Below are 12,557 nucleotides of genomic sequence, written 5' to 3'. Positions count from 1 at the left end.
GATGTTGTTTAATTATATATGACCCCCAAAAAAAAAAACATATAAAATTAGTAGTCTACGTGGACTCCATCGTATCCAAGCATGACAGCAGTTTGGGCTTCCCATGATTCTAATCCACGTGGCTATTAGTAGTATACACTCCTCAATGCATGTTTCTTTCATTTTTAATTTATCTTATCATATAATTAAGATAAGAGCCTAGCATCTATAGTCAAGTCCAACCACTAATTTTTCCAAATATTAAACCAACTTACCAACCTTTTTATGTGTAACAAATCAAAGTGAATCATTCAATTGAGGCAGATATTTTGCTTCCGTAGATTTCATCAAATGATGATTACAAATTTCATATGAAAATGAAGATAACGATTAGTTTTAACAAAGGAATTGTGGATTTTTATGTCCAAAAATAAATCTTTTCACGCCAGAGATTCAGAGACCAAAACACATCATGTTGGTGACTTTAACAACTGTTTGTCGTCTTTGTTTGGCCTCAAGATTCTAGTTGTGAATTGTATATATTCATTGGATTTGGAAAATAAACATATAGATATAGTCACTTCGATTGATGTAAAGTATTAAACTACGGTCACCACTCACCACCAGAAAAAAGTGCATGTGTCCTTTGGGTTTATAGTACGTTACATATATATATATATATGTAATAAAGAAGGACGAAGCAAAGAAACAAAAAGAATAGAGAGGGAAGAAAGTGAGGAGAGGAGGCAAAGGAAGCATGAGTAATGAATGCGTAACCTTAAAGAGAGGAGCTAATGAAGAGATGCTTCGCCTATGGACTATGGACTCTGAGAGGTTACGTCGCAATTCTTCTCGCACTTTGAAAACATATTTTTCTGCAAAGCACGAGACAGTGACACACTAAAACACCATCCATTATCGACAGACAACATTTCACACTCCCCACGTCACGTGCCTTTTTCCACGTGTTTCCTCACTCTGTCGCCTCCACTTCTCTAATACTTGCACTACTCTCTTCTCTTTTACAATCTCACTTCTTGTACCAATCAATATGATTACAACTCCTTGTTTTCTCTTTTATAACTATTGGAATATTCTTTTTCCATAGTTGTTTTTTTTTACAATTATAAACTAATTTCCAGTTTACACAACAAAAAAAAACTAATTTCCAATGTATACATCTTTTTTTTTTTTTTAACGAATTACTATGACTCTCCTTAACTAACACTCAAGGCATATATAGTGTTTTCATATATATATATATATATATTAAATTTTAAAAATACGATTTTGACTCTCTTGTCAAGAGTGTCGTTATCATTTATCAATGAGCTATAGCTAAAACTAAACATGTATACACATTTAGTTAAAAGTTGATACAAATCTTTTGATCCCGCAACATTCAAACATTGTCGTTAATTATCAGAATAACCGACATTTATTGCGTAAACACCGTTTGGTTTTGAAGAAGCAAAAAATAGATTTTTAAGAAGAAGGTACATCATATAAAAATAAGAAAAAAAGAATCGAGCTTAAACCAAAAAAAAACAAAAGAAACTGTAAACATGATTTTTAGAGAGAGAGAGAGAAAAAAAAAACAAGAGGGAGTAAAAAGATAAAGAAGAGATATGTTCCCCACCACCCCTACCATTATCATCACCATCCCTCACTTTCTTTTTTCTTTCTTCTTCAGACTTTTCTCTACACCATTTTTTTTTTGTCCCCTTCAATTTATATAATTTGTTTTATGAATCTTCTACTCTTCTTTTGTTTTTTTGTTTGTTTCTAGATTACCAATATGATGCATGTATTTGGTCAGTACTATTTTCTATGGATGTGATATAATGTATAAACCAACAAAAAAAAAAAAAAAAACCAAGATATAAAAAGAAGTCGATATATCAAACATTGAAATAGATATTAAAAAAAGGAGTCAATTAATTAAAAAAAAAGAATTATAATTACAAAACTTAAGAAAAAGGAGGTGATGTTTCAGAGAAAAATATTTCAAAAGAAAAACAGTGATAACTCTCAGATTTCAAGGCACTCAAAATAGTTTTCTAGTTTCAAGATTTAATGATAATGTCTGGTCCTTTTATAAATCATTAAGTTGTAAGAGAGTTTTCTCTCTTTTTGAAAGAATTAAAAAATAAAACTCTAATATTAATAATTTTTGCTTTATGTATATATGATTTTTTTTTTTTGTGAACCTACTTTATGTATATGATAAATTATGAGAGAACTCGACTTTACTGCAATGTGTTTGCTTGTCAGTAAGAAAATAAAAAACATGGGCTGGCTTCAAATCAGGATGATTGCATGTCTCGTGACTCTTTTGTAGCCTCCTCTCTTGTTGGCCAACTCATTCCATTTTTTTTTCTTTGACCATACCAACATGCAAGACCAATTATTAGATTTGAGTCCATGAGAAAATAGAGGATTTTCACAACTACTCTATCTATTTACTTTTAGGTTTGGAACTGTTTAACCAATAAAATATGGCGGTTTAACAATAAGGAAACCGTCTATGTACAAAATATAATACAATGCAGTGATGAATGACTTCGAAGCTACTCCCATTCTTTTTTTCTCTCTACGAGTGTTTCATTTTATCGTAAAGAAATGTTGTTAGCTCTTGTTTACTTTACAATGAAGATTGCTAGCTACTGTTATTATGATAAATATATGATTGTGGAATACGTCTAACATTTTTTACAAAAGAAAATCAAGTAATAATTAAGTATATAGTTTATGGAAAAGTACCACTAATCTATCAGAACGAAATCTAGAATTAATATTTGTTGGTCTATATAAATCTTTAAAAGGAAAAAAAAAATCAAAATGTTGTGGTCCAAAAACATTTCAGGTCCAAAATAGTGTGTAAACAACATTTGTTTTTAAGGTTCCGACTCAAACTGCAAAAATAACCCAACCTTTTGCAATACTTATTGGATGAAATCTTCATTCGTAATTCTTTCTAGAAAAGTTGTGTATATTTGATTCGAAAATGTTTATTGCATCTTTTTGACAAAAAGAAAAGAATGTGTGTAGTAGCACGTACCCTACTAGAGCTTACAATGACCTTATTGGCTAGCTAGAAAAAAAAAAAAAAAAGAAGAGGAGGGGTACAATAAATCGATTTTCCTATTAAAGCGGGAGCTAAAACATGTTTTCAATAATCAAATCCTAAAGTTTAGAAAATAGAGGAAGATTTAGATTTGGTCGCAAAAAGTCTAAAAGTAGTCTAGGAGAGCAATCTAGTGAGAGGTGTTAGTGATGTTCTTTTCACATATAAGTATTAGTATACAAAATTTGTTTGTTTGAGAGCTTCTTAATACATATATATATAAATGACTAAATGAGTATGAAAATGCATGAAACTCGATAAAGCAAGATACGGTGTGCGTGCGTGCGTGTTACTATTTGAGGTTATACGTGCGTGCCTTTTAATACAACTGTTGATACTATATTTTAAATTTGGGGTGTTTTAGATTATGCGCTAACCCCGTGATTGATTTGGTTTCTTAAGTAATAATAAAAATAATACCTTTCTCAAAATCTTTAAAAAAAAAAGAACATGATAATGATACGTGTGGGTGTGCGACATTATGTATACAATATGGCGTCTTTTTTGTCTTCCAAATAGACACATTTGATTCGCCTTTTGTCGACGGTACATAGTTTTGGTTTTCTATTTAACTTTTTTTTTTTTTTTTTTCACATTGACAAGGTTAATAAAAAGCCTTATATGACTCTCAAGGCCCAAACAATTTGTGCATGTGCATGTTAGATCACTTTGTTTTCTACTACAGTATGCTATATGTAACTTTCCCGTTTAATACAAGTAGCTAGTGAAATAGTATAGAAGCCCATGTTAATAGTATATATATAAAAGAAACTCTCGTTTTCTTTTGGGAATAACTTTAAAAGGTAAGACATGGATGGACCCATAAGTTGTACCTATAGAAAGAAGATAGTCGGCTTGGGTTGATGCTGTTGCCGACTTGTTCACGTTGGTTTAATGTGTTTGCGATGTATTTTGAACCTCTCGCAAAATCTGAGAACACACATTGATGAATGTAGGCTTTTTTTTTTATTTTTAATAAAGTAGAAATGCATGAGAGTGAGTCATTGTATTTGGAGATGACAAATGTCCAAATACAATGCAAATGGGACCAAAAGAAACAAAAAAAGAAAAGAAACACAAAGGTACTAAGAACCACGTGGCTTTCACGTGAACTTCACGCTCTCTCTAATTTTTATATTTTTTCCAATATGTTTTTGTTGTAATGAGTTTGTTCCGCTTTACCCTTTTTTTTGGAAGAGAATTAATAATGCAGCCAAAAACACATCCTTACCATTTTTTATATTTTGTGGTGGGCCCGGCCCATTCCTTATTGTCCCCTTTTGTACTGTGAATTCTCTCTTCCCTCTACCACGTGGGCTTCTTGGCCCGTTCTCTCTCTCTCTCTCTCCTCAAAGTATAATTTTTTTTTTAATCGATTTTGCAAAAACTTTTAATGTTTACAGAAGATATTTGTCTATGCTGTGGCAATCTGATATTCATGAACATATATTTTTTTTTTGTCGTCTGGAATTATATTAATGAAACAAAGAAGGATACAACGCGAAACACAACCGAATATATAATCATATCTCATCATCCCTTATATAACCATGCAAAATATAAAATCCAAATAATAATAATAATAATAAAAGCACTATAGAACTGTTAAAAAAAAAAAAAAGCACTATAGAAAAAAAAATCAAAGATGCTAAGATTCGACCTGGTACGAAAGACGAACAGTGTGGCACTGTACTCGAAAAAAACTGCACCTGAGAAAATTATATTATAAAAAGTTGGAAAAAGATAAAATAATAAAACTAGAAAGAAAGAAAACATAAAAGTAAAAAGAAACAAAAGCAAGATATAAGAAACCAAGTCTGCTCTGAAGTTGATCAACAAAAAGAAAGATTAGCTTTCACTTACTTCCACTGAAGAAAAAAAAAAGAAGCCTTTCGGATCATTCAACCAAACAACAAAAAATATGACTCACCCATCATCGACCTTCAAACCAAAGTAACTTCTCTAATCTTGATTCACACTAGAATCTAGATGATGGTGATGATCTTCTTACCAAGTGCTTACCGTTTTTTGCAGGTTAAACGACCCACAGTTTATGGAGCTTGTGTTTGAGAATGGGCAGATTCTTGCCAAGGGCCAAAGATCCGACCTTTCTCTTCTGAATCCACGTACGAAATCAATCATGGATTTGTATGAGGCTGAGTACAACGAGGATTTCTTGAAGAGTATCAACAATTTCGGAGACACACAGGTTGTTCTACAAAATCATCTTGTTGCTGCTCCAGATACAAACATGTTGGAAAGCGATAAACATGTTGATGGTTCAACTTTGATTGAGACTTTCAAAGCTTCTTCATCAAAGAGGATGACGATGAATTATTTTAACCGAAAGAAGATCGAGTTTCTACCTCCTGATGAGCAATCTGTGGTTGCTGAAAGGACCGTGGAATCGAGCTTTGACACTTCCTCTGCAGGTTTCACTGAAGACAGTCAAGGATCGACGTATCTAAGCAGTGTATGAGGATTGATTCACATATTTTATTGGTTTTGTTTATCTGTTAGGTTCTTGTCTGTCTGAAGATAGTTTTTGTCTCAACGCAGAGTCTAGATGAAGAGTCAGATGATGGGAGGCCACGTGTTTCTGAAAGAACAAGAAAAGCTTTGGTCAAAAGAAAACGAAATGCAGAAGCTTGTCATTCACCTGAAAGAGTAAGTAATCTCACTGAGCCACAAAGCAAAATATTGAATACTGAATCTGATACATCCGTATATGGTATTGTGGAAAACAGAAGCAAAGAAACGATATCAACAAGAAAATGCGTACTTTGCAGGATCTACTACCTAACTGTCGCAAGGTTTGTCATAAAACCAACTTTTGAATTTGTTTCGAAAGTGATCAAAAGCTTTCTGGTATTCTACAATAACTTACATTATCTTATATACTTAATGTTGTTCATAGGACGACAACAAATCGATGTTGGGAGAAGCAATCAATTATATGACGAACCTTCAACTTCAAGTTCAGGTATAACAAAAAAAAAAAAAATCAAATAACAAATTCAAACTAAGTAATCGTTGTAACCTGTATAAATCTTGGGTTGCAGATGATGACGATGGGTAACAGATTTGTTACACCATCAACGTTGTTGCCTTTGGGGACGCATTACTCTCAGATGGGTGTAGCAATGGGTATGGGAATGCAAATGGGAGCACCACAGTTTCTGCCTGGGCATATTTTAGGAGCAGGCTTGCCTGGGATTAATAATTCAGCTAATATGCTCACGTTTCTCAACCATCCTGGACTAGCGCCAATGCAAAACTCTGCTCCTTTCACTCCAACAGAAAAATGCTCCCCACAATCTGTCTGGCCATCGTATGCTACTTTCCCTGATCAGATACCAAACCCCACATTTTTGTCAACCTTAGATGGTGCAACACCCTACACAAGAAATCATGGAACACTAACAGATGGAGGAATTCTCTCTGGTAAAAAATCTGGAAACCCCTGAGCAGATGAAACAAACAGAATGGTGATAGTTACCTGTTGATTCATGGTCTTCTTCTTCTCGAGAATACTAGAGCCATCGCAAGGTGAACCATACAGATCCAAAAGAGCACTACAACAACAGAACAAATACCATGAAAGGATCTCCTCAACTTTCTCTTTTTAATAGTGCTAGCTTTTGTAGTTCATGTAACATATAGGATAGGAGCTATAGGAAATTAGGAATAATAATTGTGACTCGCAAGTAGTAGTTTTCTTTGGATGACAAACACTGCATGTTAGAGAATTTAATAAAATATGAACCACTATCAGAGTAAACAAAATCATAATTCGACCTTCTGCTCTGTTTATGAAACAAGCTCTTGAGTTTACACAAAGGAGTGAAGCTTTTGTTTTTAGAATCCCAGCAAGAGGCATATATAGCTTACTAGTACTCTAAAACTCACTTTACCCAGTTTTAATCTATGTACATGATACATTGATACTCCGTGTATTTCTTCTCACAGTACATCAGGAAGAGAAGAGATCGCACCAGAATGAACATGTATTGTTCAGCTATGCCGCTTCAAGAATATTTTTTCCGCTATCTTTTATCCGAACTGGCTCAGTAGCTTGCTCTCCCAATGTTTGTTTCCTATTGCCAACATTAAGCTCTGAAAACATCTCAGTCAGTGAATCTGTAGCATCTGAGATCCCTGGTCGGACCTGTGAATTTTCGCTTTCAAGCTCCATCTCTAATTCCAATAATTCATCTTCGATATTTTCGTCATCAATATCTGGATATGGAGCTGATTCTGCCACATTAACAGAGAATCTAGTTAATCATAAAAGTTGATGGAAATAATCGTGTATGTATGTTTAAATGACCAAAAACCACTCACCAAGAGCTTTTTCAACTTGCTTCTGTGATTCAATAGTTTCCTCAAGTTCTTCCAAATAGTCATGAACTTCATCTGCACTGATTTTGATGTCCTTCATAACCTTAGCTCCAGTTTTGATTGCTTCTGAGACCTGCCAAAACACACAGAGATATATCTAAATCCATGATTGATACTATTACATAGACCAAAACATGAGAAATTCTTCCTATGGGTTTACCATTTTCGTCGATTCGGAATCTGCTATAGTATTCAATACTTCCTCTACTCTGTTCAGAAGTGACGTGCATCTTTCTCTGCTCTCAGTGGCCAGCTTCAGTTGCCTTGCATGCCTTAGAGCAACTTTCTTGTGTCCAGACTTTAGAGATAACAGCGCTGATTTGTTTGACCTACAAAAGGGGGAAAAGTAAAAAAAAACTTAAAATTCAATCTATATAAAGAAGTAAAGCTAAATTACTTTTGCCATTGCTATGATCAATGTACGAGAAAATTAAACCATTTCGATACAAATCAGGAATCAGAGGTGTTACGTTTCACAACGTTGATCCATCACTTGAAGTTGATCTTGAAGTTTTTCTGTAGTCCTTAGCAAGTGTAGAATATCACCGTCTAAAATCGAGATGCTGGGAAGAGCTGCTTGTGAAATGGACACTTTAACACCCTGCAAATCACAAGTACATTGGTTTCGTTAACTGTGCATAGGCCTTGACCTGAACTGAGTCTAATTTCTAAACTTGGCAAAGTTGTCTGTTGCACTGGAATGTGTAATTAAGCGAGAAACTTCAAAGACATCAAAATTCAAGCAAAATACTAACATGCCTTATTGACCAAATACATCTCAAGGAACAGTAGTCATTTAAAATCCACAGACACTATACAAACTGACTAACAAATTTCTCCATCAGACAGCAAGTATAAGACCAAAGAAAAGATGGATAAATAAGCAACCTCAATCAGTTCTCCCCGATTGATAGAGATTTTATGTGCTTTTCCACATCCTGACAAGTGACTCAAAACAGCTGATGCCTCACTCGAACCGTTGCACAAATTCCGAAACTTCTTCAGTGTGACCACACAAGTAGAAGTCCAGTGTCCCTCAGATAAAATATTCACCACATCAACCGCCTTCTCCTAGACATTACAAAGACTTATTTATATGAGCCACAGACTTGTACAATAAACTGACAATTCTGCACGTATTAGCAGACGAGCTATACAAAGGATACTAACAACCTATAAAAGATAGCTGAAGACTTATATAGTCAGCTCACACATTTTCAAGAGACCTAATATTTTCAATATCAATCATTACAAGACATATTCACACATTATAATCCATGTATCTAAACAAATCCCCAGACCCTAAATATCATAGTTCCAGCCAGACGCACCTTTTAAACTTAAAACAGAAAAAAAAAGATGGTTAAAAGTGAGAAGGAACAGAGGCACCTTCACGAGGGAAACAATAACAAGTTTATTCTCCAGAATGTCTCCCGGCTGAACTGACGGTTGAGCCATTAGGTTCCTCACTGTCCTAAACAAACGAAATATACGGCCACTGCCTGGGTCATCAAGTTCACTAATCCGCACGACATCACCTTCACTATGCATCAATAACTGAATAACGAAAAAGCTTGTAATCAATCTCAAGAAAATTAAAAAAAAAAAGTTTAAGAAGACTAAATGCAGAAACTCACCAATACATGATCAATGCATAAAGGCGTCATACCTCCTCGATCAAACCACGCGTTCTTCACCTTTGGGAACAAACAAGTGACACGTAATCAGTTATTTTATTACTAATTTCATCTAGAATAAAAAAAAAGCGCTATTTATTGAGCATACCTGGACAGGATCAATGATGAACACCCCAAACTGACGCGAGACCTTGAAGATCAAATCGCGCCAAAACTGAAATTTGGGTTCCCAATCGGATCTCTGCCCGCTAAACGCCTTGAATCTGGCCGTCGACACCACCTCATCGTCCCAATCCGGAACTTCCCTTCGTATAAACTCCTTCACAGCTTCCGAATCCATTTCCTTCCCTCAGATGAAAATTAACTTGCAAAATCTACTTCGAAAGTCGATTTCCCGCTGGGGTAAGTTTTATACGAAGATCGTAGTCGGAGAGAAAGCAAAGTCCAGAGAGGATTTCTCGAATCGACATGCTCTGCTGTTTTAATTATGCGCTTTAGCACAGTGTGGCGTTTTCCTTACGCCGGGGGGAGTATTAATGGGCAAACACCTTTTTACAATTAGGCCCGGCCCATAAGTTAGATAGAGGCTTTGGACTTTCAAAACAAGACTGGTCAAAAAGGACCAACGGCAAGCCGATAGCACCGGTTGTTTAAATAACAAATCCACCATCAAATAACTAATCTAAAGATTGTTAATTTTATCTTTTACAAAATCAGTATTATTCAATTAAATCAGAATTCAGAAAGCGACCAAATGTTTTTTAAAACAACTTAAGAATAATAAGTTGAACGTAGAAAGGGCCGACCATAAGATGACCCAATACAAATTACACACTTGACACACGCTCATATCTATTTCATGATCGTTTTTAAAAAATAATTGAAAATGGGAAAGTCAAGTAATAAAGTATGTCTTTTCCTTTTTGGTGACGATAGCAAATGCTCAAACAAAAAAAAAAAAATGAGATCGGGATACACACGAACAAGTGTGAAAACTAGAAAAAGAAAAGTGTAAAAGAAACAAATTAACGAGACAAGAAGGACCGACCATGCCTATATAGACTTATAAATGCGTTCGTTATATTAAATACGATAATGATAGTATGTTTTTATTTATATACATGCACACCACACAGCACACCTGAGGGATGAGGCAATCCAATTCCATAGACATATCACATATGTACATGTTTATCTACACACACAAAAATATAGACGTTGTAATTAATGGCTTAACTGATCATCATATTGGTCTGGGATAGTTATAGCATGTCACGTGACTTTTGCATGTTAGTTATTGGTTTGATGTTGATATCTATATCCGTTTCCACTCCAGCTTTTTAATTTATGGTGTACGGGTTAGCCCCTAAACAAATTTATAATAAACCTTATTTTGCTGGTAAGTTTGTTTATCTAAAGCCGCGTTAACGGATAACAACAATAAGGTCGATCAGTAGTGATGTAATTAATGGTCGCTAAGTTAAAGCTTCCGGTATTGGATTACGGCATTGTGCATTTACGAGTACTAATAAGGAGGTACACGTGTCACTTATCAAAATAAACTTTGGAAATATAAGGAATAATCAAATCTCGTATTAAGGACAAGATTAAGATAAAATGGGTCACTAACTATTACGTGATTACCTTGTTTAAACATTTCATTTAATAGAATCAATTCTACTTTCCTGTGTGTATGTTTATATATTTCTGAAATAAAGAAAACAGAGTTGTTCAAGCTCCGCGTTAAGAAAAAGTAACGTTTCTATTTGAAAAATGGTAAAATTCGACCAACGTTTTTCAAATAAACAAAGTGATTTGAGGACTGCTTTAGCAACGATAGAATCAAACTAAAAGAGAGTTTAGATAGATATTTACCCCCAAAAAAGGGATTAAAAGTATAATAAATAATTGCTGTTCTCAAACAAAGAGGGGTAAAAACGTAAATAGCACAACCCGCAAGACTTGGGTGGTATAAATGAAAGTAATCGTAAAAGAGTTAAAAGCAAGAGTTGACTCAGTTTCACCATTATAGCAGTGGACGGACACTCCAAACGTCAGTCTCTTCGTTTTTGCTACTTTCTTTTCTTTCATGGCCTTCGACCAGAGCTTAGTGATGGTTTCTTCTCTGTCGAGACTCTCTGTATGCACGAACTCTGTTTACGTCGACGAAGACGAATCATCAGCCACTAAAAATCAGCCGGATTCGTGCGTTTTCACGTCGGTGGAGAATTTCGACGGAGCAGAGGCTGACGGAGAAGTTTCCGATGATGGAGAAGGAAAAGAGAACGTTCGAGAGTCTGATTCCGACAAAGAGGCACGTGGTTTCTACTCTCTTCCGGTGACTCCATCTCGTCGGAGAAGAAAACTTTTAGTTTCCGGCGAGTTAAATGCGAACGAGAGTAACAGAGATGGCGGTAAGTGTAGTATACGGAGGCAGAGGAGGGTAAGTAGGGAAAAGAAAAAAAAGGGAGTTAACGGAGAGTGTGACGACGGTGGACGAGAAGGGTTAACGGTGTTAACGAGAGCCAAGGGAGGAGACAGGTCGATGAGGATGGGGTTGGAAGAAGTGAAGGCTTGTAGAGATCTCGGGTTCGAACTAGAGGTTCCGGTTCCGGGTCGGATCTCTGTCTCAACCGGGTCGAACTTCGATACTCAGACTAGTAGTGGCGGCAACTCACCCATCGCCACTTGGCGCATCTCCAGTCCTGGTAAATTAATAATATATACTCAAATATATTATTTTGTTTTATGAAATTTTTGACTTTTGTCATTCAAATATATCATTTTGTTTTATGAAATTTTTGACTTTTGTCATTCAAATAATTTATGTGTGTTTGCTACTGAATTAGGTGATGATCCAAAGGAGGTTAAGGCGAGATTGAAGGTGTGGGCACAAGCTGTGGCTTTAGCTTCTGCATCACGTCATCAAGCTTCTTAATTATATATCTTCTCTGTTTTAGGTTCTACTTTTATCTAAGTAATAGGTCTTTTCATGTTCTTTTTTTTTTTGCTTAGTGGGTTTTGAGAGACTTTCCTAGTTCGTATCGTGGGTTTGTAAATACGATAACAGTAGTTGTTTTCAGTCATCCCTTCAGGTGAAATAATAATTTTGCGAAATACTCTATATCGACTTTGTGGATTGAAGTAATTATTTACTATAGCTAACACTTTATCGCACAAAACAGAGCCTGCAATGTTAACTCGCGTGCGCTTCATTATGGTGCAAAAAGGTGAAAATTAAAGCAAAGCGATTAACAATTGGAATTTCAAAATACAACAAAAGGGGACATCTCAAAAGAAGAGTTCATGATCGGTTTTTGAGATTCGGACGTTTTGTGTTTGAGTCCAATGAATAAAGGAATATGTTCTTTTTACTTTTCTCTTTTTGATATTCTATTCCATGTAAATGACAT

The 12,557-nt window shown here is 35.1% G+C and overlaps 3 protein-coding genes across 3 annotated transcripts; 2 read left to right on the top strand and 1 right to left on the bottom strand.

The window, feature by feature from the left end:
- Positions 1-4,772: 4,772 nt before the first annotated feature.
- LOC17885547 (transcription factor PIF6) lies at positions 4,773-6,905 on the top strand. Its single transcript, XM_023783229.1, is given in 7 exon segments — positions 4,773-5,059; positions 5,141-5,579; positions 5,666-5,773; positions 5,854-5,919; positions 6,024-6,089; positions 6,169-6,498; positions 6,501-6,905. Coding segments are annotated over 7 exon segments (1,095 nt in total). The 5' UTR covers positions 4,773-5,027; the 3' UTR covers positions 6,555-6,905.
- LOC17886031 (charged multivesicular body protein 7) lies at positions 6,878-9,793 on the bottom strand. Its single transcript, XM_006291132.2, has 8 exons — positions 9,293-9,793; positions 9,145-9,204; positions 8,897-9,064; positions 8,396-8,578; positions 7,978-8,108; positions 7,668-7,836; positions 7,451-7,580; positions 6,878-7,363 (listed from the first exon to the last, which is right to left on the bottom strand). The coding sequence occupies exons 1-8, from the start codon at positions 9,482-9,484 to the stop codon at positions 7,125-7,127; spliced, it is 1,272 nt and encodes a 423-aa protein (XP_006291194.1). The 5' UTR covers positions 9,485-9,793; the 3' UTR covers positions 6,878-7,124.
- Positions 9,794-11,163: 1,370 nt separating this feature from the next.
- On the top strand, positions 11,164-12,274 carry LOC17885557. The gene is made up of 2 exons (XM_006291727.2): positions 11,164-11,852; positions 11,994-12,274. Exons 1-2 carry the CDS (start codon positions 11,234-11,236, stop codon positions 12,080-12,082), a joined length of 708 nt encoding a protein of 235 aa, XP_006291789.1. The 5' UTR covers positions 11,164-11,233; the 3' UTR covers positions 12,083-12,274.
- Positions 12,275-12,557: the final 283 nt, after the last annotated feature.

Source organism: Capsella rubella, unplaced genomic scaffold (genome assembly GCF_000375325.1).
Source record: "Capsella rubella cultivar Monte Gargano unplaced genomic scaffold, Caprub1_0 scaffold_5, whole genome shotgun sequence".
Taxonomy (NCBI): Eukaryota; Viridiplantae; Streptophyta; class Magnoliopsida; order Brassicales; family Brassicaceae; genus Capsella; species Capsella rubella.
This window is presented reverse-complemented; position numbering and strand designations above follow the sequence as displayed.